The sequence below is a fragment of the Zootoca vivipara genome, chromosome 14 (assembly GCF_965207765.1).
Source record: "Zootoca vivipara chromosome 14, rZooViv2.hap1.1, whole genome shotgun sequence".
NCBI lineage: Eukaryota > Metazoa > Chordata > Lepidosauria > Squamata > Lacertidae > Zootoca > Zootoca vivipara.
Window position 1 is genome coordinate 44,733,530 of NC_142597.1, and position 25,411 is coordinate 44,758,940.

The window sequence follows — 25,411 nt, forward strand, 5'->3', positions numbered from 1 at the left end:
ATCAATCCCACCGGATCCCTTCCAACTCTTATGATTCTATAGCCTCCAGGGCAGTGTAGTCATTGGACAGGGTTGGACCCAGGAGGGGCTGGGTTCGAATCAGCGCTCGGCCACAAAGCTCATCCTCAGGTGGGTTGCTCTCTGCTTAAGCTACCTCGCAGGGTGGTTGTGAAGATAAAATGGGGGAACAAACCACGAGGGAGCTCTGCCACAGGATTTCAGCAAGGTAAGAAATAAAACGAAAGAGCTTCTTCTTAAACCGTAGCTCCATGGTAGGTCCCAGATTCAGAGTTGCGGAGCCTCTCTCAACCCACTGAGCTACCACCCTTTCCCAACAGACACCAAAAGGATGGAGGCAAGAGACAGCGAAGGTTCACGAGGTTTTATTTTGTGTCTCTGTGTAGGTAACACCTGAGCGGGCTGGTTGGTGTGGCTTCCCCCTGGCACATGGGGGTTAAGGACCCACATCCTTTCCAAAGAGCCACATACATCCCCCCCGACCCCAGACCACCCCCCAAACTGTGCACGACACATTTGTCTTGTCTCGATGGGGTGTTGAGGTGGGGGCACGTCCGAGAACTAGGCCTAGAGGCATATCCCTGGCCCCCCCGCCATTGCCTGGCAAAAGTTTTGGACAAGGAAGAGGCGTGTGTGTGTATGTGTGTGTAGGTTAGCACCATTGAACAACAGGGGGTTGTCGTGACCTCAGAGAGCCTCAGACGCTCTAGTGGGGCTACACCAGGGGAGGTGTGTTTTTCAGGGAGAAGGGGGGGGGAGGAATAAGAACTGGAGCTAACCCTTAGCTGCAGCGTACAACCCCCTCCCTTGAAGCCAGTAAAGCCAGCGTTCATGGCTGAAACCTTCCACTTCAAAACCACTGGCCTGGTTCAGTAAACCATGGTTTACTGTGACGCCCGCCAACTTCCGAGCTCTGTCTCAAAGAGGAAAAGAAGCAAAGAGTTTGGGGCAGGGGTCTGTGGGAGAGCGGAGGACAGTGAGGCAGGTTCAGGGCCGTCACATGGAGGATGGAGCAAGCTTGTTTCCTGCCGCTCCGGAAGGGAGGACCCGAACCCATGGCTTCAAGTTACGAGAAAGGAGATTCCAACTCAACATCAGGAAGAACTTAAATGGCGGCAGAGCAGACTCCTGGTAGGTTTGTAAGCGGAGCTCGGATGGGCACCTGGCGTGTATGATCACATTGAGATTCCTGCATCGCAGGGGGTTGGACTAGATGACCCTCGGGGGTCCCTTCCAACTCTACAGTTCTTTGCTGCTAGGGTGCACCAAGTTGCACATGTCTCCACCTTCAAAATCAACCTGCTCATTTACACGGACTCAGCTGTAGACGGCGATCGGAGCCCTTGAGATGTCAAGGAAAGCTTTCCCTACTTCCCGGGCTTGGGGGGCACGGCTTCCTCCCCCCCCCCCATGCCTGGCACTTAGGCAGAGCTAGCAAAAGGTTTCCCTTGCCCTCCCTTTGGAGTTTGGAAGCCATGTTTAGGCAAAAACAGCAATACAGCATTGATACCAAACAGGGAGGGTCCGGAATCAGGCAGGAGAGATCTGGGTTTTGGAAAAGCGGGGTTCGCAAGGGCACTTGGTCCTGGAGAGCAGAGGGTACTAGCAGAACTGCAGTTTTCAAATTAAAATAACCTAGAATTTATCTCCAGGTTAAATTGTCCCAGCGCTGTGGACTTACAAAATGCAGGGCTGAAAGTGGGGCCCACCACACCCCACCTCTCTTTTGGGCCCTTAATCCCCAGGCCCCACCCTCTCCCTACAGCCCCCACCCCTAACTGCCCCTGCTTGAAGATTTCTGCCTGGAAATGCGTCCTGCCCTCTTGGATGGATAGAGCAGAGTGAAGACAGGTAAAATTGGCATCCTTTGCTCCGCCCACTTTCCCCGAGCCCCACCCACCACTGTCCTTCCTTGCCAATCATCTCCTGCTTCTCTGTGCACTGATTTTCCTGCTCTGATTCAAGCACAAGTAAAAATAAAGCTCGTGAAGAGATGCAAAGGGAAGACCCTCTGCCGGGAGGGGGGAGGCTGTCTGCCATCAAGGTGTGCAACGTTTTAAACTTAAACCAACACCTTGCTGCAATTCTGGCATTGCAAGAGAGGTTGGAGTAGATGATTCCCTTATAATAATATAAATATAATACCTATCCATTCCGCCATTTTATTCTCCTCCCCCCCACCCCGCTTGTGACGTTGATGGTTTCTCCCAGGCAAGGGGAAGAAATTAATACATTTTGGATGGCGCTGGAACCAAGGAGTTGTACTCAAAGCTGACTCTCCTCAGAGTAGACCCATTGGAGCGTATAGATATGACTGACTTGGGTCCATTAATTTCAATGGTCTACTCCGTGAGCAGCCCCACGGACTCCACCTGTCTTCCACCCCCAGCCCAAACACACACAGAAGTCACTGCTTTCCGGCCCATCATCCACATGTACGGTATCTCTGGTGCCAATGAGGGCTAGAACCTTGCTGCTTTTAAATGAAAGCTGTTAGCCTGAACTAAATAGGACATTAAATTCTCTCCTGGTTAGTTAGTTAGTTTGTACATCATTAGCAGCCCCGCAGGCTGCTTTGAAGACTGCGGCTGGAGAGATTAAGCGGCACTTGAGGAGAACGTGTTTAAACCTGTCTAACGCTAATTTTCCATAATCTGGATTCTTAAACTGTGACTCCTGCATCGCGGGGGTTGGACTAAATGACCCTTTGGGGTCCCTTCCAACTCTACAATTCAATGGCTCCAATTCATTTAAATTTTCTGTTTTTAAATTCCCCCCGCCAGAGCTAACAACTTCTGTCTTCCTCCCAGATCTAATAGCAGTTGGTGAGGTTTTTTTTTTGGGGGGGGTTATTATTGTTATTGCTTTCTATCGATTTAATGGTTTATTTATAGTCTGTATAAGATACTCTGGGTTTTTTTTTAATGTTTGATGTTTTGTTGTGTTTTTATATATGCTGTAAGCCGCCCAGATGGGTGGGATATAATTTTTTTAAAAAATATTATCATTAGTTGTATCTTGGTTTTCAAACAGCTTAGTTCTCAAATGTTTTGGCTCCCGAATGCCGCAAACCCGGAAGTGAGTGTTCCGTTTTGCAAAAGTTATTTAGAACCCAGACATCTGATGGGGCTTCCGATCTGAGTGCAGGAAGCTCCTGAAACCACAGCCTGGTTTTCGAACGTTTCTGGAAGTCAAACAGACTTCCGGAATGGATTCCGTTCAAGAACCAAGATACGGCTGTATTAAGAACATGAGAAGAGCTTGCTCCATTAATTTGCCCAGTTCTCTTTTAAAGCCATCTAGGTTGGTGGGTTAAGTTAGATCGGGGAACGTAGAACGTTAAACAGCTCCTCTTTCCACCCACGAATCCCCCCAACTTCCAAGGCCAGCGGCTGCTGCATAGCACTCCCCACCCCCAAAATATCCACTCTGGCCCGATATTCATCTCCGCTCCCTTTGCTATATTCTGCTGGTGCCCAGAATTGCAGAAACACACACAGCCGCGCCCCCCCCTGCCCCTGGCCACAGCCCCATTGGGAGGGTGGGATGTTTTTCATGGGCAATGCATAACCGTGAGGACGGATCCTGCCCACCGCAGGATGGGGAAGACACCCAGCTAAGTCTGGCAGGCTGCACAGGAACAAGGATGAAGTGTTTTGAGTGTGTGTGTGTGTTGGGGGGGAGGATGCAATTTCTGCTTCTCTCCTCCCCCCCCTTTGCTCCCCTAAGTGCCTCCGCCGTGCAAAAACCTCCAGTTCGTTGAGACTTACCTGCCGCCCACCCCCCACCCCCGTAAAGGAGTGGGGAGGGCTGTTAAATGGCTCAGTGTTGGAGAGGTGGGACCCATTTGCGCCTCCCCAGTCGGGTCAGCATTTCTATGCCACGCCCCCAAAATAATTCAATTCCTGGCCCCCCCACCCCAAATTCTTGCTGATAAGTCACTTGGCATGGCTGAGAATAGAAAGGGGGGGTCCTCAGAGTCCGCGGAGCTCTGGCGCCACCTGGAGGCAGGGTAGGGGATTGTGCATGGCTGCTGCTAGCTCCCCACCATCACGCAGCCCCCCCTTCCCGGATCACTGGGTGTGTGTGTGGGGGGGTGCTCTGCTACTGTTCGGTGAGTGAGAGGCGCAGGATCCGCTCAAACTCCTCCTCTTCCTGCCGCGTGCGCCGCTCGGCCTCCTCTTGCTCCTTTGCGGATAACTCCATGGCTAGGCGGAGTTGCTCTGTGTAACTGGGCAGCGGGTGGCTGGTCCCCCTGCCCGCCGTGGGTGCCGTGGGGGGCTGCTGTGGGGTTGTGGGGCGGAGCGGGGGCGTGTGCTGGGGCGTCCTGGGGGAACAAAGGAAAGAGAGGTAACTTATTCAGTTAAAAGATATCGGCCAAGGGAAGACTTATTCTGCTACCTGAATGGAATTACAGTGGTACCTTGGTTCCCGAACTCAATCCATTCTGGAAGTCCGTTTGACTTCCAAAATGTTCGCAAACCAAGGCACGGCTTCTGATTGGCCCCAGAAACAATGCCGACAGCCAAAACGGACGTTCGGCTTCCAAAAAATGTCCACAAACCAGAACACTTACTTGCAGGTTTGCGATGTTCGGGAGCCGATTTGTTCAGGGGCCAAGCCTGAACCAAGGTACCACTGTATAACATACAGAGATTTCGATTTATTTCACTTTGTGAGGATGCGCGAAGAGTCCTGTTGGAACAGGCCAAAGAGGGCCCATCGAGTCCAGCACCCTGTTCTCACAGAATAATGAGGGCTAGGAACTCGTCTCTTAAAAATGAAAACGATCTTCTCCAAAAGCTGAATTCCACAGCTAGCGTTAAAGAGCAGAGCCTGCAGGATCAGGCCAAGCCAAAATATTCCTGCATTGCAAAGACTAGATGACCCTCAGGGTCCCTTCCAATTCTACAAATTCTATGATTCTGTGGTTCTGAATCCAGCATCCTGTTCTCACAGTGGCCAACGAGATGTCCCAACAGGCTCTTCTGATGCGAGAATGGACAGTTTTACTACGTTTGCTACACTGAATGCTGGATCCCACCCACCAACCAGCCGTGGACAAGAAAATCTATCACCAAGGAGGGAGAAAGGTTGTTTTCTGCTGCTCCAGAGAAGCGGACACGGAGCAATGGATTCAAACTACAAGAAAGAAGATTCCACCTCAACATTAGGAAGAACTTCCTGACAGTAAGAGCTGTTCGGCAGTGGAATTTGCTGCCAAGGAGTGTGGTGGAGTCTCCTTCTTTGGAGGTCTTTAAGCAGAGGCTTGACAGGCATCTGTCAGGAATGCTTTGATGGTGTTTCCTGCTGGGCAGGGGGTTGGACTGGATGGCCCTTGTGGTCTCTTCCAACTCTACGATTCTATGATTCTAAGACAACCTTGAAAAATACAACCCTGTGCATAGTTCTCTATTTCAACATATTATAATACAAAACCAGTAACCACTTAAGAAGGTTAATGCTTCTCCTTCCCTATACAGTACAATTTTGCCAGTTCGATCTTCTGATGTTCTTAACGCTTATACCGTAATAAAAGATGTTCTTCTTTTACGAATGAAGTGGACTCTGGTCCACAAAAACTTGGGGCCATAATAAAATGTGCCAAGCCTTTAAAGCAGGGGTCCCCAAACTACGGCCCCCGGGCCGGATGCGGCCCAATCGGCCTTCCAATCCGGCCCGCGACGACCCCCGCCGCCCGCTGCCGCCGCCCGCTCTCACGGCGCGCGGCGCAGCGACGCTCTAAAAAATCGGCAAAAAATCGCCGAAAATCCTTTGTGCGCATGCGTACGGGCCTCTCCCGACCCGGAAGAGGTCATTTCTGGTGCACTTCCGGGTCGGGGGAGGCCCATACGCATGCGCACAAGCGATTTTCGGCGATTTTTTTTCCGCCCGTGTGCGCATGCGCACGGGCGCGCACTCCCCCGCCCTCCGGCCCGCTGCGCGCGCACTCCCCTGCCATCCGGCCCACCGCGCGGTCGGCGCGGCGGGCACCGGCCCGCCGCTCGGTAAGTCTGGGGACCCCTGCTTTAAAGTAAAACAAGGCACTTTGTGGATGTTGACAAACAACTGGGAGTCAACAACTGGGAGACAAACAGCAGTGGGAACACCCAAAAAGTGCCTCACTCCACCCGCCATGGTCCAGTTAGGTCTCTGAATCAAAAACCAATCTTTTGCTAACGGGAAATGGACTTTGGCACGAGCCCATTGTTGAAAACAGATCCCTGAGCTCAGAGGCACTCTGTTCTCAAAAGTTTCCCCCAATGTATCTTTTGCAATTGGTTCTGGTTTGGGGGTTCTGTTAAAGAAACCCAAATCAGATCCGACCTGGGTGAAGTTTCCCCGCCCCTGGTGTGGAGACCCCAGAAATGGAGAAGGGATTTTGCCAGAAGCATCCTGCGCTTACCTGTCGACTTTGCGCCCATCTTTGGACATGGGGTGGGTGCCTGGCTTGCTGTTAGTCAAGGCCTCCCAAATGGTCACCTGCAAGGGACGAGAGAAGGTGAGGTTGCTGGGGGGGGGGGACGCAGAAGACATTTGCTTCTCGGTGCACCTGAGAGCTTGCACCCTCACCTTTCTGCCTGCTTTTGTACTTTAGTTTAGCGTTCTGCGTATGAGCGGAAGAATCGGGAAGGTTCCGCTTCCCTTTTCAGCTAACCACAGTTTAGGGTTACGTCCCAATCCAAACAAAGCATGGCTAGCCTTAAGCGTACTTTGTTCAACTGTGGTTTGCCGAAACCACGGTTTCTGAAGCTGGCTCATTTCTTTTAAACTGTAAGATCAGTCACAGTTTAGGGTTCAGGCATGCAAGCCACAGTTTAGGGTTCTGTATGCAAGGGTCGTTGCATACAGAAACAGATGCACCGGAAGAAAAGAGGGAAGTGTGTGAGAGCCCAGGACCACTGCATGTCACAGCAAATCATAGTTCATTGTTGCAACCAAAGCAGCCTCTTGCTTGCCTGCAAGGAGCAATGCACATACGGATGAGAGCCATGTCTGGTGTGCAGCCACTGAAAGGTTCTCACTAGGTTCCCCAGCCTCGATTTAGCAGATTACTCTCGCTCTCCCCTGAATGGCAACAGCTCCCCTACGCAAAGCTCTCCCCACCAGCCAGGCTCCTGGAGGTCCTTTGAGACACCGGGGGGGGGGGGCGGGTCTGCCAGTGACTCTTCTGCATGCAGAATAACAGATCCCCCCCGAGCCCTACAGCTCCGGGCTCCGGGAACAGGGGAGGGAAGGAGAAGCCCACCTGGTCATACTCGCTCCCAGCTTCTAGCAAACTCTGCTGGATGGCGAATTGGAGGAGGTCGTCGTCATCTTCTCCCCGCAGGGGCTCCGGATGGGTCCCAATGACGCTGTAGCCTTGCGGGGCCTCGAACAGAGACGGGTCCATCTCATAGCATCGGCAGGAGCCTGGGGGCGGGGGGGGGGGGCGGAGAGGATCAAAGCCACAGCACAGCACCCCTGCCAAAGATGTCTCGCTTGATCACGGCCTGCTCTGCTTCCTCCCCCCCCTCCCTGGAAAATGTACCTGCGCCCCCCCCCCCAATGCTCTGCCAAATGGGGCCTCGGACTTCTGCCCTTTCCTCCGCTATGGGTCTGCTCTGGGTTTTGGAAGGTGGTTTTTCTGTTTGCTGGAATCAGGTTTTGCAGGATAGCTCCCGAGACCAAGGAGCAAGATTCTTGCCCGTATTTGGAGACGGTCAGACGCCAACTTGAATCAAGACTGCAGCGGAGAACAGCCTTTACCAAAGGTGTCATGGGCTTTGAAGAAACTCGAACTCAGGACGCAAGGGAGAAACGTGCTAAGAGGAAGGCACGCTTGGCAGATCCACACCGGGATCAACTCCCGCCCGGAAACCCATGTCCCCACTGTGGAAGGACGTGTGGATCCAGAATTGGCCTCCACAGTCACTTATAGACTCATTGTTAAAACCATGTTTATGGAAGACAATCTTACTCAGCTACGAGGGATCACCGAAGGAGGAGGAGGAGGAGGAGAAGGAGAAGGAGGAGAAGGAGAAGGAGAAGGAGAAGGAGAAGAAGGAGGAGGAGGAGGAGGAGGAGGAGGAGGAGGAGGAGGAGGAGGAGGAGGAGGTTTTAACCACTTGTTTCCAAACTGCACTGATTATTATAATTTTTGTTTTGTTTCTGAAACTTCTGAAGCAATGTTGGGCACGTGGCCCCTAAGTGGTGTTATGATTCCTTCTGGGTGCATCGAGGATTTTGTATCTTGCTTCATGCCCCCCCATTCTCTTTAAAAGCCCCCCTTTACATCTATTCCCCTCGTGCCTCATACAGCTGAGGGGACCCCCCTCCAAAGGCTCCCAGCTGTTTCTTCAAACGGCACATAGCTAATCTATGCAACTCCCTCCCACAGGAGGCAGTGACGGCCACCAACCAAGATGGGTTTATAAGAGGATTGGACTGCTCTGTCTACACACACAGAGTCGGCGATGCTTCTAAATCCCAGTTGCTAGAAACTGTAGGAGGGGGAGAGGGGTCTTGTGTTCAAGTCCTGCTTGTGGGTTTCGCTTTGGGGCATCTGGTTGGCGACTGGGAGAAGAGGAGGCTGAACCGGATGGGACATGGGCCTGATCCAGCAGGTTCCCCTTATGTTCCTCCTCCTCTACCCCCCCCCCAACATACCAAGAGAGCTGGAGCTGCTTATGCTGGAGCGATCACTGCCTGGCGACGGGGCGTCACTGCCGGGGCTGCCGGCCCCTCGGATCGAGACCACGGCTTCATCGCAGCCGTTGAGGTTTCCAAAGGTGATGCGGGCATTGAGGATGTGGAAGATGGGGATTTCTAGCCAGGTGGGGAGAGAAAGAGAAAGACTAGTTGTTTTATAGAACGTTACTCCTACTCAAGAGTAGAGCCACCGAAATGAATAGGCATGCCTATCTGGGTTGGCGTCTATCTGTCTCTGAAGACAAAGGAGTGCGCCTCCAGTGGGGCAGACGACAGGTTTGTGAATAGGGATTTTTTGAGGGATGGGAGAGTGTTGCAGGTGGAAAAGAATAAGAACAGCCCTGCATGTTGGGTGTGACATCTCCATTCCCTATGTTGATGAGAAAACCTCTGTGTAAATGCAGCTCCAAACGCAGCCGGGGACAGAGGGGATGATGACCTCTCTGCATTTCAAGCCACGAATCTTAACATACTCAGTGTTGTCTACAGGCCCTGCCTGCCCAGAATTAGCCACGAATCCTGCACTGCAGGGGGTTGGGCTGGATGACCCTTGGGCCCCTTCCAACTCCATGATTTCTGGGAAGTGGAAAGGCTGCAGATCACCCAGTTGGGTCTCTTGCTCGGAGTGAAAGGAGCATTTCGTAAAGTCGTTGATCTATTCCTCCAGGTGCTATAAGAAAACTGCAGATATTGTGCAGGACAGTGTACATCCTGGAAATGATCTCTTTCAGCTTCTGCCTTCATAAAGACCAGGGCTAGCCACCTGAGAAATAGCCTCTTAGAATCATAGAATCGTAGAGTTGGAAGAGACCACTAGGGCCATCCAGTCCAACCCCCTGCCAAGCAGGAAACGCCATCAAAGCATTCCTGACATACGCCTGTCAAGCCTCTGCTTAAAGACCTCCAAAGAAGGAGACTCCACCACACTCCTTGGTAGCAAATTCCACTGCCGAACAGCTCTTACTGTCAGGAAGTTCTTCCTAATGTTGAGGTGGAATCTTCTTTCTTGTAGTTTGAATCCATTGCTCTGTGTCCGCTTCTCTGGAGCAGCAGAAAACAACCTTTCTCCCTCCTCTATATGACATCCTTTCATATATTTGAACATGGCTATCATATCACCCCTTAACCTTCTCTTCTCCAGGCTAAACATACCCAGCTCCCTAAGCCATTCCTCATAAGGCATTGTTTTGAGGCCTTTGACCATTTTTGTTGCCCTCTTCTGGACACGTTCCAGCTTGTCAGTATCCTTCTTGAACTGTGGTGCCCAAATTGGTCTATCCAAGACCAATTTCAGTTTTGAACGCAGCGAAAGGCAGTCTGTGAGGGAGGGTCTGTATTCAGTCATGGGGCATCAGAGTTTTAAGGGGTAAATCAGGAGGGGTATTAGAGTTTTTTTGGGGTAACTATGTTGATGGTTGTGAAAGCTTGATGTAGATGTTTAATTTCGCTGTTCTCCATGGGACAATGACAATAAAGATTATCGTATCGTATTGTATCGTATCGTATCGAGTTGCAAGGCACCTCGAGAGTCACGTCGCCCAACCCGCTGCAATGCACAAGCATTAAGGACAAGGACCAACCAGCCCAGATCTGCCCAGGTGTGTGTGTGTGGGGTCTCCTCACCAATTTTCACAGGGAACCCCGGGGGCAGGCGCAGAGTGATGAAGTCCCGCAGTTTGGCAAAGAGGGCGTTGCTGACGGCCATCAGGTCGATGATGGGGGCCACCTGCTCAGCCAGCGAGAGAGGGTGGTCTTCACAGAGCCACAACTTTGCCTTGAACCTGATGGAGGGAGACAGAGAAGCCCAGGCGACGGGGGTGGGGGGTGGGGAGAGACAGTGAGCCCTGGGCTGTCCTTCACCCCCACCTCACCCAAAAGAGGATCCCCCTCCCTCCCTCCCAGCCAGCCTCACTTCTGCGTCTTGGTGGTGAGTTCAATGGGGCGCCCCATATCCCGGCTGCCCAGCTCGAAAGTGGGGTTGAAGTATTCCTCCGGCGTGATGGCGTTGGGGTTGGCGTGGCTCAGCGTTTGCGTGATGAGAGCCTGGGGGGGGGGGGAGAGAGAATCGAGTCCAAACCCCTCCAATGCAGGAAGCGCAGCTGAACAATCCCAGGCGGATGGACAGCCAAGCTCTGCTTAAAACCCCTGATGAAGGAGGGTCCGTCACCCTCAGGGGACGTCCGTTCTGTGGCTGAACGGCTTCTGCCATCAGAAAGTTCTCCCTGGTGTAACTTGAAGCCATGGGTTCGAGTCGTACCCTCCAGAGCAAGAGAAAACAAGCTTGTTCCATCTTCCAAGTGACAGCCCTTGAGATGTTTGAAGCTGGCTATGCTATCCCCTCTCAGTCTCCTTTTCCAGGCTAAACATACCCAGCTCCTTCAACCGTTCCTCATCAGGCTTGGTTTCCAGACCCTTCATCATTTAGGTCGCCCTTCCTCTGCGCATGTTGCACCTTGTCAATATCCTCCTTAAACTCTAGTGGAGGACTTTGGGTGGATGTCGGCACTCCAGACACTTTAGGGGGTGGGGTGGGGGACGGTGTTTGGGAAACCAAGGCAAGGTTGGAGGAAGGGTATTTTAAGAAGGGGGGCTTTGTTGCTTCGCCAAACCTTGGTTTCTGTTTGAGATCCTTTTTATCCCACCTTACGAGGGGGACAGCGAGCCAGTGAAGGCATTGTGGTTAGAGTGTCGGGCTGGGACCCCAGAGAGACCAGGGTTCGAATCTTCCCACTTGGCCGTGAAGCTCTCATTGAGTGACCTGGGACCAGTCAATCCCTCTCGGCCTAACCTACCTCGCAGGGCTGTTATGGGGATTAAATGAGGAGATGTGGAGAACTATTCACGTCTCCTTGCACTCCTTAGAGAAAAAAGGGGGGATATCAATTCAATGAATGAATGAATGAATGAATGAATGAATGAATGAAGGGAACCGTCATCAGCAATAAAAGCTGAAAAAAGGACAGGGGCCTTTCTCAGCCTTAGGGCCACCCTGCCTTTCAGACAAGCTTCTGGGGGCCACAGGCCAGAGGTTGGTGGAGCTAGAGGCAAAAGTGGGTGGGACAAGAAATGCCAATTTTACCTTCATGGACCAGGCTGGTTTCTACACAAACAGCCCCCCTCTCTGTCCTCTATCCTGGAGCCGTTAGCAGAGCTCAAGGACACCTTTCCAGGATGGGGCAAAGCAAGGGGCAGTGAGGGGCCTGGTCAGTGCAGGGGGCGTGGCCTGGGAAGAGTCCCATAGGCCAAGCAAAGTAGCCTAGAGACCCACATCTCGGTCTGAAGATCTCCAACTGTGCAGCAAAACAGTATTACAACAAAAGGAGCCTTCAAATGGCCTCTGAGGTGCGGTGTCCCCCATACCTGCTGCCCCCACTTATTACTCACCCCATTGTTGGGGCCCACGTGTTGTTCGGCAATGCCCAGGAAGGACTGGAGAGGGGTTTTCCCGCCTGTAAAAGATAGACACATCAGAAGAGCTTTCTCCCAGGCTGGGAAGCTGTGCCTTCCTCTTTTTTCTTTTCTTTTCTTTTTTGAGTTTAAAAATATACTTTATTAATCTTTAAAATGTTTACAAAATCATTAAATCATATAAATCATATATATCAAATCCACTCATTCAACATAAAGATTGAATAAATCATATAAATCATAAATGTTTCAAATCCAGTCATCAAACATAATATAACTGATAAATACAAAATCATAATAATTGGCTTACATAATGAAAAATGAAAGAAAAAAATAAAAAAGCAAAAAACAAAAATAGAAAAAACAGAAGCAAAAAATTTATTCCTACTATTTACGGCACGCTTTCCTTCTCCTAATCACTTTTCCTGCTATATCTCTCTATTCCTTTATTTATATTCTTTTCTATTGACTGTACATCCCTCCTCTCCTTTTATATCTTTCTTCTCAATGCTCAATGCCTTCCTCAATGCTCTCGGTCGTCAGCCCTCACCCAGCTCTGAGACTTTGGGAACGGGCCGCAGCTCAGCGGTAGAGCATCTACATATGTATAGGAAGCTGCCTTGGGCTGAGTTGGTCTCATCAAGCCCAGTGTTGCCTGCACTGACTGGCAGCAGCGGCTCGCCAGGTTTCCCAGCGAGGGGTTTTGTCTTACCTGAAGATGCCTTTGGAGACGCAACCTGGGACTTGCCACTGAGCTACAGCCCTTGACTTTCAACTGGACTGGCAATTGGTTTGTCCACCGCAAATCCACCGAATCGCCCTCAGTTTAGGCTCTAGACCGAGGCAGTGTGGTTCTTGGGTATCAGGATTCTGCCCGCCTTGTACACCCTGGAAGACGCCTGCAAGGCTTACCTTTGGTTTTTCCTTTGTGCTGCTCCGAGAGATGCTCGGTCCGCGTCCGAGTGATAAGCTCTACATTGGAAGCCCCGTAAACCTGAAGAGGGAGGCAGGGGAAATGCCAAAGGTTGCTGCCGGTGGCTCTGGGAAAGCACAGCTTCCCCTGGCTCCCCAACATTCCCTGCGGCAGCTTCAAGCTCCTCGTCTTCAGCGGTAAAGCTCTCTGCTTCCATCACCCTGACTGTATGGTCCTTTGCTTACTCTCTCTGCTCAAAGGACCCTTCTCCTACGAAGAGACTCGCCCCGGCCGGTCCTCACCTTGGCCTCGTACCCGTTCACCACCTCCGTCTTCTCGCTCCTCCAGCCCAAAATACCCGTCTTGTTCCTGGAAGGGAGAGGTGACACAACAGCAGAGGGGAAGCTTATCTCTCTCACCCGGCCACGGAATAAATCACCACTCAACTCCATGGGTCCAGTTCAAAGAGGAAGATGGGGAGAGGCCAGGTGAAGCCCAGTCTTGGGTGCGATTTCATAGAATCGTAGAGTTGGAAGAGACCACAAGGGCCATCCAGTCCAACCCCCTGCCGAGCAGGAAACACCATCAAAGCATTCTTGACATAATGCCTGTCAAGCCTCTGCTTAAAGACCTCCAAAGAAGGAGACTCCACCACACTCCTTGGCAGCAAATTCCACTGCCGAACGGCTCTTACTGTCAGGAAGTTCTTCCTAATGTTTAGGTGGAATCTTCTTTCTTGAAGTTTGAATCCATTGCTCCGTGTCCGCTTCTCTGGAGCAGCAGGAAACAATCTTTCTCCCTCCTCTATATGACATCCTTTCATATATTTGAACATGGCTATCATATCACCCCTTAACCTTCTCTTCTCCAGAGAAGAATGGATCTCTGGATCATCTCTGGAAGCAATCAGCTGGAGGAGACGTTGGTTGGAGATCCCTACAAGGGGGGCTCTCGCAACTCAACCCAACCCAACATTTTCAAAACGAGGGCCACATGTCCTCCTGGGCAGCCTCTCAGGGGCCAGATCTCAAAGGCAGAGCAATGCTTGAAAGTTCTCCCTTTCTTCAGTAGGAGAGCTTCTACTCTGTCGTCATGGACTGGATGAATGCAGAGGAGTGTGGGGAGGCAGCACTTGAGGAGCCCCCAAGGGAAGAGGGCTCAGAGTCAGGGGATTGGTGGTGAGACGACAATGACTGGTCAGAGGGAGAAGAGGGAGGAGGACGGGGTGTCGGAAGCTGAAGAGGTAAGGACTTAGTGAGCCAAGAGAAATCCAGAATCAGAGGCATAAGTGGAGGCTGGAGAGGAGGGGGGGTGTCAAGAGGCAGAGATGAGGCAGGCTGCTGAAGAAGCCAGGGAGCAGCTCATCTCCCCCTGCTCACGCAGAACCAGTAGAGGTATGAAGAGGGTGAAGCAGACAGGCAAGATGAAGGAGCCTCAGACTGCTTGGGCAAGACCTGGGAGAAGAAGAGATTTAGGGAGCAACTGCCTCCTTGGGGCAAGGGAAGATGTGCTGTGACCACTAGGCCTGCGCTGTTTTGTTTCTTTGACTAAAGAGTCAACTTCACTGACACCTTGTGCGTTGTGGCTGAGCTGCTCCCGGCACCCACCCTGACACTGACACACCCACACCCTGCTCCTTCCAGCCCAGCAAAGAGGAATGATCAGGCGAAAACACTCAAGGAGAGGGTGAAGGAGGGGTGGCAAGGGGCGTGGCTAAGGAGAGGGCGTGGCTTGGGGAAGAGTCCTGGAGGGCTACATTTGGCCCGCAAGGCAGAGGTTTCCCTCCCCCCCTGCTCCAGAGGATGCGATCCTGGCTCACCTCTCAAAGGCAATGTTGCGCGTGTCCAGCTGGGTGGCGACCACGGGGGCCAGGAGGCGACCCATCACCTGCTCCTCCGTGGGCTGCACCATGGCCAGGAGTCCCTCCCGGTCATGGGTGGCCAGCGCCAGCGTTTCGGTGTAGACCACTTGCCGGTCGTGGTCAATCTCCATTACGACGGCGCTGCTGTCTGCGGGGCAGAGGAAGAGAGAGAGAAATGACCGGTGCCCTTCTGGGAGGGGTGTATCCTGACAATCTGGCTTGGCCAAAGGGGAAACCAGTGGAAAACAAGGCACTGCCCCACCATTGCTAGTCTGATCTCAGCCAGCCCCCACCCAGCTGCCTTTTTGCTGCCTGCCAGTCTCTGGGGCTGCTAGCTTCCTCCTCCTCCTCAGTCTCCGTGAGAACTTAGCAGGGAGGAGGAAGACGGGGACAAAACAGAAGTTGGCTCTGGTGCCACCTGCCGTCGGGCTCTCTGCCTTCTGCCCCATCTGTCCCCAAAGGGCACCAGCCACCATAGGGCGCAACCCAACCCCCCAATTATTTGCTGCTTTGATAATGTGTATACCCCTCAGTATCAAAAAACAAACAAACCCCACACAAATTGTAGCAATTGCAGCAGCAAAGCTGCCAGTTGCACTAATACAACTTGTGCAGCACGCAGGTCAGGAACAAGCTTTTTCCCACCCTTCAGCCTAGCCTACCTCGCAGGGTTGTTGTGGAGGCCGCAGGCAGGTGCCTGCAGCCTCAAGGCCCTTAGAGCAGGTTAGAAATACAGAGCAGCTATACAACCAATACATATTTTATACAACTCGTCACGATATCATTGTGCCCCGTTTCAGAACCATGCACTCCTGTGGTCCCCCAAAAGCACTGGCTTTCCGCAACGGGAAAGAGTGGCCCCTGAATTTTCCTCCTTCCTCAAGTTCCCTTCCCTACGGGGTCCTGGGACGCGAAGCGGCTCAGCCGAGCTCCCAACCACCTTGTCCTCGGAAGATGAAACTGCGGCTGCCACGCTGCCATGTCATGTGGTCGAAGCCCAGGAGCGTCGTGTCCACTCGGAGGTTCTGCCCACACTTCCAGACCTTGTACGTGTCGCTGGGGCAGATTTTGGAGACCAGGGGGACTGCCGAGGGGAGGGGAAGAGAGGCAGGATTAGGGGTCGGAGCTTCTGGGTCGTCCCCTAATTTACCCTGCCCGTTTTTCTATTTTGTTTTGGCTGCATGGCTTTGTGTATTTTTGCTGGTTTTTAATGGGGCAGTCGTCTATATAAATAAAGATCTTGTCCGCTGGGGCAAAGAGGGATCCCAGCCATGGCTCAAAGCTCCCCCTAAAAGCCTGGCTTGGAAACCCCAAAGTGGGGGGGGAAGGACTCTGTGCATGTTCAGAGGTGCTCTTGAATTATCCCAAGGATGCACAGAAGGCACTGAGGGTGGACGATAAACCCCAATTACGCTGATATCACCCATTCACCTGGGCACACTTTTAAGGGGGACAAGGGCTAGATTGCAGGATGGAGGTGGGAGCGTGTTTATTTCAATGATGGGAGGGGGAGCCCACCCACCCCCAAATGAACCCAAATTAGTTATTATTAATGTTGTTATATTTATTGTTGTTGTTGTTGTTGTTGTTGTTATTATTATTTTTATTATTCTGCATGCAAACATACCCCAGCTCGTAAACTCCCACTTCATCTCCACGTAGAAATCTTGAGCCTGGTGTAAGGAGAGAAGAGGTCAAAGGTCAAGGGCTACAGAGGTCAAAGGGACACCGGATGCCTGGGTTCACTCCTGGCCCAGCCCTTGCCCAATCTTCTCAGTATGAGGCTTGAAAATTTGGCCTCTAGCCCAGGCATCCCCAAACTTCGGCCCTCCAGATGTTTTGGACTACAATTCCCACCATCCCCGACCACTGGTCCTGTTAGCTAGGGATCATGGGAGTTGTAGGCCAAAACATCTGGAGGGCCGCAGTTTGGGGATGCCTGCTCTACTCTAGCCCATCTCTCTCTCTCTCTCTCTCTCTCTCTCTCTCTCTCTCTCTCTCTCCCCGATTCATTCATTTAAACGTACAACTAGAATTGCCAACTTTCTTAAACCACCCCGGACTCCTCTGCCTTTAACAACAGCTCTAACCCCCAGGAATTAACAGATGGGAACATTTACACCGGTGCTGGACTCCAGCTCCCATCACAACCCTGTTTTGGACCACTCTGGCTGGCACTGGTGGGAGTTGTAGTCCAATAGAGGAAGAGAGGAGAAACAGAGGCAGGGGTAAACGGGGGGGGGGGAGGGAGGGGATGCATTTATTTCCGACAAAAGGCTATAGGTCCCTGCCCTGAGGGAGTTACAATCCAGAAAACCGCAGGCAGCCGAGACAACCAGGAGGGTATTTTTTTATTCTCCCTTAGGGATGACGATGGCAACGAGTTCAAGGAAGTCCCCCTGCGTACCTTGCGCAGCCTCTCAAGCAGGAGGGGGATGCCGGCCAGGCGCTTGATGGCCCGCTGGTAGTCGCGGTAACGCAGCACCAGTTGGACGAGCTCCAGATCCCGGGTGCTCACCGCCTCCTGCAACACTGTGGAGGGAAGAGCAAAGGAGAGTCGGGGGGGGGGGCATCTGGCATAAAGTTCTTCCCGTGGTTTAGTCGGAATCTCATTTCTTGCAACTTGAAGCCATGGGTTCGAGTCCTACCCTCCAGAGCAGGAGAAAACACGCTTTCCCCCTCTTCTATGTGACAGCCCTTGAGATATTTGAAGGTGGCCATCCCATCTCCTATCAGTTTCTTCTTTTCCAGGCTTAAAAGACCCAGCTCCTTCAACCCTTCTTCATAAGGCTTAGTTTCCAGACCCTCCTCTGCCCACCTTCCACCTTGTCGATATCCTTCTTAAACTGAGGTGCCCAGAACCGGACACAGATGGGGTCAGACCAATGTATATAAAGAATTTATCCCTGCAAACTTCACACATCTGATGAAGTGCCTGACAGCTGACATCATAATAAACCAGCTCGCCTTTGCAGGGTGGGCTGGGGGGGGGGGGCTCTGGTCCAGGATGCAATGTGGCCCTGCACCCCTGTCTGTCTGGCCCTTGCAAACTTTCTCTAGGCCCCTCCGCCCCTCCTTGATTGCTTTTTGCCTGCCTAGAACGAGTCCATTCCTCCATTCCCTTCCTGGATGAAGAAGTGAGGGCAGGTCTATGCCGAAAACTCCCAACTTTCCCTGTACAAAGGTACGGTAGCATTTACCTTTGTTGCCACGCCCACTTTTGCCCTAGGCCCCGCCCACTGATGTGGGAATGTGGGCCCCCCACCTCTGATGAAAGGAATTTCCTTGCTGTCCTTAAATTCATTCACCTCCCTGCCATACCCCGCCCCCGCAGGAAAAGACCTGGAGTGACCCGGGTTCAAATCCCCCCACTCAGCCAACTCACTGCCTGTGACCTTGGGGGGTCCTTCATTGCCCCTCAGCCCAGCCTACCTCATAGGGTTGTTTTGAGGATTAAACGAGGAGGGGGAAACTAGTGTGCATCACCTTGAACTCCTTGGAGGGTATTGTGCTGAGATAATTATGATATTAAAAAGAGTTAAGATAAGGTGAAACACCAAAGGAGAGATAAGTGAAACACCATGGAAAATGGACTGGGAAATAAAAAAATAGAAAAGAAATATCTTTTTAAAATGTGTTGGAATTTTATGTGCCTTTTTAAAAAAATAATAATAAAATTTTTATTATTTTTTTAAAAAAGAATTCCTTAGAGGAAACGGTAAATCAATAAATAAATAAATAAATAAAAATTATTATTTATACCCTGCTCATCTGGCTGGGTTTCTGCAGCCACTCTGGGCAGCTTCCAACAGAAAAAAATGAAATAAAATAATCTATTAAACATTAAAAGCCTCCCTAAACAGGGCTGCCTTCAGATGTCTTCTAAAAATCTAGTAGCCGTTTTTCTCTTCATAATAATAATTTATTATTATTATAAAGTATTATTATAAAGTAAACCGCAAAGCAAAAAAGTGAAAAGTAAAGCTGGTCAGAAGTTAAACCAACAAACCCATTGTTTAAAATAGAGAAACAGTGAATTAATAACAGGTTGCACATCAGCCGTGGTTGAACCGGGCCGTCCAACGAGAGCAAAAGCTGGTTTGGAGAAATCTAGCTCCGCCTGCTTGTTTCAAGGCTTGTCGTTTAGCAGAGGAGCGCAATTCCATCCAAGTGCGTTAATTTCATGATTGGCTCAGCATCCTGGTAGCCGAGCTGGAAGCGATTATAGGAGGCAAAATCTCTGGAAGGACAGGCCCCATTTATGCCGAGGACACCTCGGTGGTTTTGATGTTTCATATGGCAAATTCCCTAAATAATTTTTCAAAGCAGTTAAGGAACACTCCCACCCACATCAGGAAAACCACAGAGTCGCGAGAGGTTGAAAGAAAGAAAACAAAGCCACGTAATGAATTTGTAAAAGCGACAAATCAAATATTTATTGCCGTAGGGCCGGCAAAGAGATCAAAGCTTACATCCCGTCAAAAAGGCAAAGGCATTTTAATTAGGGCAGTAAATGGGCCCTGGTGGAGGAAGGCAGTGGCGCCGTCCCAGGAAAATTTACTCGGAAGGAAGCCCTGCTGCGTTCTATGGGACTTACTCCCAGCTAACTGCCTACGTCAGGGGTGGGGAACTATTTTCTGCTCAAGGGCCGCATTCGCTTCCAGGCAGCTCCTTGGGGGCCACACGACCACAGTGGGCGTGGCCAGAGGCTCCAAGAGTGGACGGGGCAACACATGCAAACGTTACCTTTATACAGGAGCCTGGCTTCTACACCTGCACACTTCTCTCTGTCCTCCGTCCAGGCAAGGCAAGAGGCATGGACAGAGTTCAGGGACCCATTCCCAGGTGGGCAAAAACCCTCGTGGAAGGTGTAAAGTCGAGCTAGTGAGAGGCACAAACAGACCATGCGCTTGGCATCTGAGGCCCAGAGAGGCTCAGAGGGTGGCAACATGAGACCTGGCCTTTTCTGTGGTGGCCCCCCAATTGCGGGATGCTCTCCCCAGAGAGGCTCACCTGGCGCCATCATGACATATCTTGGTGCCAGGCAGAATCATCCCTCTTGACCCAAGCCTATGGCCATTAAATAATCTTATGGCCTGTCAAATGTAGGAAGGACTGCTATTGCGATTATTTTATTATTATGCTCAGTGTTATGTTTTTATTATTGTGCTGCGTAAATTATATTCTTAACGTTGTACATTGCCCTGGGATAACTGGATAAAGGGTGATATATTGAAACGATAATAAAGATGATGAAGCAATAAATAGATAAATAGCAAGATATTGAGGAGCCGCCTGTGGGGCTTACCTCTGAGTAAGCATATGCACAACTGTGGCTTGTGCACTGATCCAGCCAGACTAGAACACTATATCAATGGGAAAGACTGATGCACAAGCACTGCAATCAAGGGGGTGGTACTTCATTTTGGCCAGATCGGGCCCACCCCTTTCCTGCATAGCTGCCAAGTCTCCCGTATTCCCCGGGAAACCCCCGTTTTTCCAGCTGTTCCCAGCCAAAAAAACCGGATTTTTTTTTGTTTTCCCCCGGTTTATTCTGGCGCAACGGCCATTTTGGAACTGGGCGGAGCATGCTCAGAAGCGACTTTTGATGCTGCTTTGCCCAGTTCCAAAATGGCTGCAGCGCGACTTCTGGTGCGGCGGCCATTTTTGAACAGGGCAGAGCAGCATCAAAAGTCGCTTCTGAGCATGCTCTGCCCAGTTCCAAAATGGCGGCAGCGCGGCTTCCGGTCTGCTACTTCCGGTCCAGTCCCTTATTTCTCAGGCCGGAACTTGGCAGGTATGCTTTCCTGGCCCTTCCCCTGGCCTGCTGCTGCCAGCCAGTGCGGATCAGGCTGGCCCAAACAAACTGGCAGCCTTTCCCTGTCCCCCACAATGCTGATTTCAACTCCCAGGCGGAAGAGGTGAGACTCACCTGTCCAGCCGCTGCGGTTCTCCTTGCCCACGTCTGCCCCATGGCGCAGGAGGACTCGGGCGCACTCTAGGTGCCCCAGGGTGGTGGCTAGGTGCAAGGGGGTGCGCCCTCGGGGGTCCAGCTGTTCGATATCCACCTGCCAGGAGAAAGGAAGGATGAGGTCAGTATCCTTGGGGCAGGGAGGACCCTTCGCTTTCCCCCGGTTCTTCTCTGCCTCGGTGCCCCGTGGAATCGACAGCTTGCAAAAAAAAACACCTTTCTGGACAGAAGCACTGAATATTATACAAGCATGTTGTCGGCTACTCCCGCACAATTTAGAGGAATTAGGCAAGAAAGTCCACTTTCACGCTTGCTTTTCAATATTTGCGTGGAAACCTTGGTTTGCGTTAAGAGACAACATAGGGAGAACTATATAGCAGTATATATTTCAGTTGGATATAAACTGTTTTTATTTACAGATGATAGTCTTCTGTTTATGCCTCATATTACTATTCCCATGTGGATGCAAATGACAGGTGCCTTTACTAAAATATCAGGATATTCTATTAACTGGTCCAGGGTGGAAAGAGAGCTAATTGATTCCAATCTGGTGAAAATTTGGTCACCCATCCATTTAAGGAGTATCAGTTCTGCATTTGTTCTGAATCCATTTAGGTATGTCTATACCAAAAGGTCATCACTTTGCCGACAAAGGTCCGTATAGTTAAAGCTATGGTTTTCCCAGTAGTGATGTATGGAAGTGAGAGCTGGACCATAAAGAAGGCTGATCGCCGAAGAATTGATGCTTTTGAATTGTGGTGCTGGAGGAGACTCTTGAGAGTCCCATGGACTGCAAGAAGATCAAACCTATCCATTCTTAAGGAAATCAGCCCCAAGTGCTCACTGGAAGGACAGATCGTGAAGCTGAGGCTCCAATACTTTGGCCACCTCATGAGAAGAGAAGAATCCTTGGAAAAGACCCTGATGTTGGGAAAGATTGAGGGCACTAGGAGAAGGGGATGACAGAGGACAAGATGGTTGGACAGTGTTCTCGAAGCTACGAACATGAGTTTGACCAAACTACGGGAGGCGGTGCAAGACAGGAGTGCCTGGCGTGCTATGGTCCATGGGGTCACGAAGAGTCGGACATGACTAAACGACTAAACAACAACAATACCAAACGATATAACTGTTAGTAAAATGAAATATAAATAAAATATATAACAAGGTTTCTTCAGATATTGATAGATCGGTGTCATTAAACTTTACCCTTTGGCAATTTTATTTGTTTAGAAAATATTTATGGGGTTCTTCAACTCCAATAATGTATTTACAGAAAATGCAATTACAACTTAATGAAGGAGGGTTTGGTATTCCGAATATGGAGCTATATCATATGCTTACTTATTGCCATATATTAAATACTGGAAGGCAACAACTGTCATCAATTTTCTGATCTGGGCAACTTTGGAAAGCACATATATAATAACACCTTCAGTTGGACGGACAGTATTAGGATCAAAATACGTTAGAACTTGTGAATCTCTGGAAACAATTATGCCAGTTAGAAAGTTAAGGAAGATTAGACACCTTTTCCCATGCTAAAATTGACTTTGTGGGGAAACCCAATTTTAAAAATTGGGGGAAAGATGGTGATATGAAAAAATTGGATGGAAGTGGGCATATTGACTTTGGATCAACTGATAGATGATGAAATTTTAGCATACATTGTCTTAAGAGATAAATCATCTATTGGATAATAATAATATAATAATAATAATTTATTATTGGGCGGCTTCCAACAAAACATTAAAATACAGAAATCCATCAAACATAAAAGCTTCCCTAAACAGGGCTGCCTTAAGATGCCTTCTAAAGGTCTGGTAATTGTTGTTCTCTTTGACCTCTGGTGGGAGGGCATTCCACAGGGTGGGCGCCACTACCGAGAAGGCCCTCTGCCTGGTTCCCTGTAAATCAGCTTCTCGTAGCGAGGGAACCGCCAGAAGGCCCTCGGCGCTGGACCTCAGTGTCCGGGCAGAACGATGGGGGAGGAGACGCTCCTTCAGGTATACTGGACCGAGGCCGTTTAGGGCTTTAAAGGTCAGCACCAACACTTTGAATTGTGCTCAGAAACGTACTGGGAGCCAATGTAGGTCTTTCAGGACCGGTGTTATGTGGTCTCGGCGGCCGCTCCCAGTCACCAGTCTAGCTGCCGCATTCTGGGTTAGCTGTAGTTTCCGGGTCACCTTCAAAGGTAGCCCCACGTAGAGCGCATTGCAGTAGTCCAAGCGGGAGATAACTAGAGCATGCACCACTCTGGCGAGACAGTCCGCGGGCAGGGAGGGTCTCAGCCTGCGTACCAGATGGAGCTGATAAACAGCTGCCCTGGACACAGAATTGACCTGCGCCTCCATGGACAGCTGTGAGTCCAAAATGACTCCCAGGCTGCGCACCTGGTCCTTCAGGGGCACAGTTACCCCATTCAGGACCAGGAAGTCCTCCACACCCGCCCGCCTCCTGTCCCCCCCAAACAGTACTTCTGTCTTGTTGGGATTCAACCTCAATCTGTTAGCCGCCATCCATCCTCCAACAACAATATCTACAACATTCGTTAACAACTTTGTTTGGACCAGCAGCATTTACGATGTCTGAGACACCTGAGATAATGGAAATATGTCTTCTTAAATGCCTGCATAAGCCTAGCGAAATACAAGCTCTCAGAATTTCTAGTGGCAGAGGGTTCCACAGGACTAGGCCAATGACAGTAAAGGCTCAGTCTCTTGATGCTGTCAAAAGACCTTGCCAACTTGGGGAATGACTTACAATGTTCCTGCATGTGATCTCAGTGATATCACTGCGGTTCACAAGGTACCTTGAACCTAAGTTGCTCAGGGATTTGTAAATTAATACAAAGACCTTGAGCCTGGCTTGGTAGTAGATGGACAACAGCCAATGGTGCGAGGCTCCTGAGAGCCAAGCTGCCTCTCTCAGGGTTCGAATCCTGCCAGGGCAGGTGTCGGATACGGTTCCCTCGAGGGGGGATCCGCAAAGAGGCGGCGACAATCTCCGAGACTTGTGCTTGTTAATTGCAAATAATGGGAGCTTGCTAGCATTCCAGGCTGCAGCATAAAGGAAAACATTTTGCCGAGTTTCAGGGGCGAGCTTTCCGAGAGACAGTTGCCAAGGGGCAGACCCCTGCCATCCATCCCGGCTCGTTTGTTCTGTGTCGTGACACAGTTTTGACGGCTGCCTTCTTGCCTGCATCGGATCTGCGTTCTTTTGAGAGCTGCCCCCCCCCCCGGGGAAGGATGCTTGGTGATAAAAGGCAGAGGATAAATTTTGCAGAAAACAAACGATTCTTTTCTCCACCTCCCCGCCCCCCTGCCGTGCCACAGAGCCCCCCCCAAAAAAAGAGCTGTGCTTTATTTGCATTTTTACAGGTACCAGGAGGCAACTATACAAATCTGCGGACAGAGGATTGCGTGGTGTTTGCATCAGCCGAGTCACTCGGCCACCACCTACCTGTTTACTCAGAAGTCAGCCTCACTCTGCTCAAAGGGGCCGACTCCCCAACAATATGAGAATACGTGCAACCACAGAATTGCATTTTTATTTTTATTTTTATTTTTTATTAAATTTGTATACCGCCCTTCATCCGAAGATCGCAGGGTGGTTCGTAACATGGAAATACAAAATGAGAACACAAAATGCACAGCAAAAACAAGTGATCAGTTGGTTAGAGCAGGGTGCTGATAACGCCAAGGTTGCAGGTTCGATCCCCGTATGGGGCAGAAGCCTATTCCTGCATTGCAGGGGGTTGGACTAGATGATCCTCGGGGTCCCTCCCAACTCTACGGTTCTCTGAAGTACAAAGAACAAGCCAATAACCCAGGCATCCCCAAACTTCGGCCCTCCAGATGTTTTGGACTACAATTCCCATCTTCCCCAACCACTGGTCCTGTTAACTAGGGATCATGGGAGTTGTAGGCCAAAAATCTGGAGGGCCGAAGTTTGGGGATGCCTGCAATAACCTCTCTCCACATCCTAGTTTGTCTACGATTATAGCCTTAGGGCCATTTCACACATTAAGTTTGTCACCCCATTCTATCTCCTTTGCGAACACTCCCGCATAATATATATGTGTGCAAATTCGACGCATTATAGATTTTTAGGTACATGTCTAAAAAGGTATCTGCCAAAGAATCTAATGTGTGGAAAGTCCTTCATTTCTTCAAAATGGAATTGCTTGATTACGATACAATCATAGAACTGACTTGTGCTCGCTCAAGGTCCTGAGTATATTAAAAAACCAAAGCTTGCTTTGGCTAAGAACATAAGAAAAACCTCCTGGATCAGGCCAATGGCGCGTCTAGTCCAGCATCCTGTTCTCACAGGGGCCAACCAGATGCCGGGGGGGGGGGACCTACAAGTAAGACCAGAGCACAATAGGAGCCCTTTGATAGGCCTCTCCTTCATTGAGATGTCCCCGAGTCCTAACGTTAGGAGAGAGGGAGGAAAACTTCTCTCTCTCTCTCTCTCTCTCTCTCTCTCTCTCTCTCTCTCTCTCCACTTCTGAAGCGAACTTTCCCATTGAAAGTAATGGAAAGTG

At 50.6% G+C, this 25,411-nt stretch overlaps 1 protein-coding gene across 1 annotated transcript in view; it reads right to left on the reverse strand.

Moving 5' to 3' along the window:
• Positions 1-2,967: 2,967 nt before the first annotated feature.
• The window catches only part of ANKRD13B (ankyrin repeat domain 13B), a 31,286-nt gene continuing 8,842 nt past the window's right edge, over positions 2,968-25,411 (reverse strand). Inside the window, exons 2-15 of the mRNA XM_035140162.3 lie at positions 20,824-20,959; positions 17,299-17,423; positions 16,519-16,564; positions 15,832-15,975; positions 14,850-15,039; positions 13,333-13,399; positions 13,030-13,111; positions 12,094-12,158; positions 10,622-10,752; positions 10,333-10,490; positions 8,668-8,826; positions 7,268-7,431; positions 6,425-6,501; positions 2,968-4,345 (exon numbers count right to left, since the gene is read on the reverse strand). Of these exons, the coding sequence (XP_034996053.3) occupies positions 4,123-4,345; positions 6,425-6,501; positions 7,268-7,431; positions 8,668-8,826; positions 10,333-10,490; positions 10,622-10,752; positions 12,094-12,158; positions 13,030-13,111; positions 13,333-13,399; positions 14,850-15,039; positions 15,832-15,975; positions 16,519-16,564; positions 17,299-17,423; positions 20,824-20,959 (1,767 nt within the window). The 3' untranslated portion in view covers positions 2,968-4,122. The remainder of the gene's footprint in view (positions 4,346-6,424; positions 6,502-7,267; positions 7,432-8,667; positions 8,827-10,332; positions 10,491-10,621; positions 10,753-12,093; positions 12,159-13,029; positions 13,112-13,332; positions 13,400-14,849; positions 15,040-15,831; positions 15,976-16,518; positions 16,565-17,298; positions 17,424-20,823; positions 20,960-25,411) is intronic.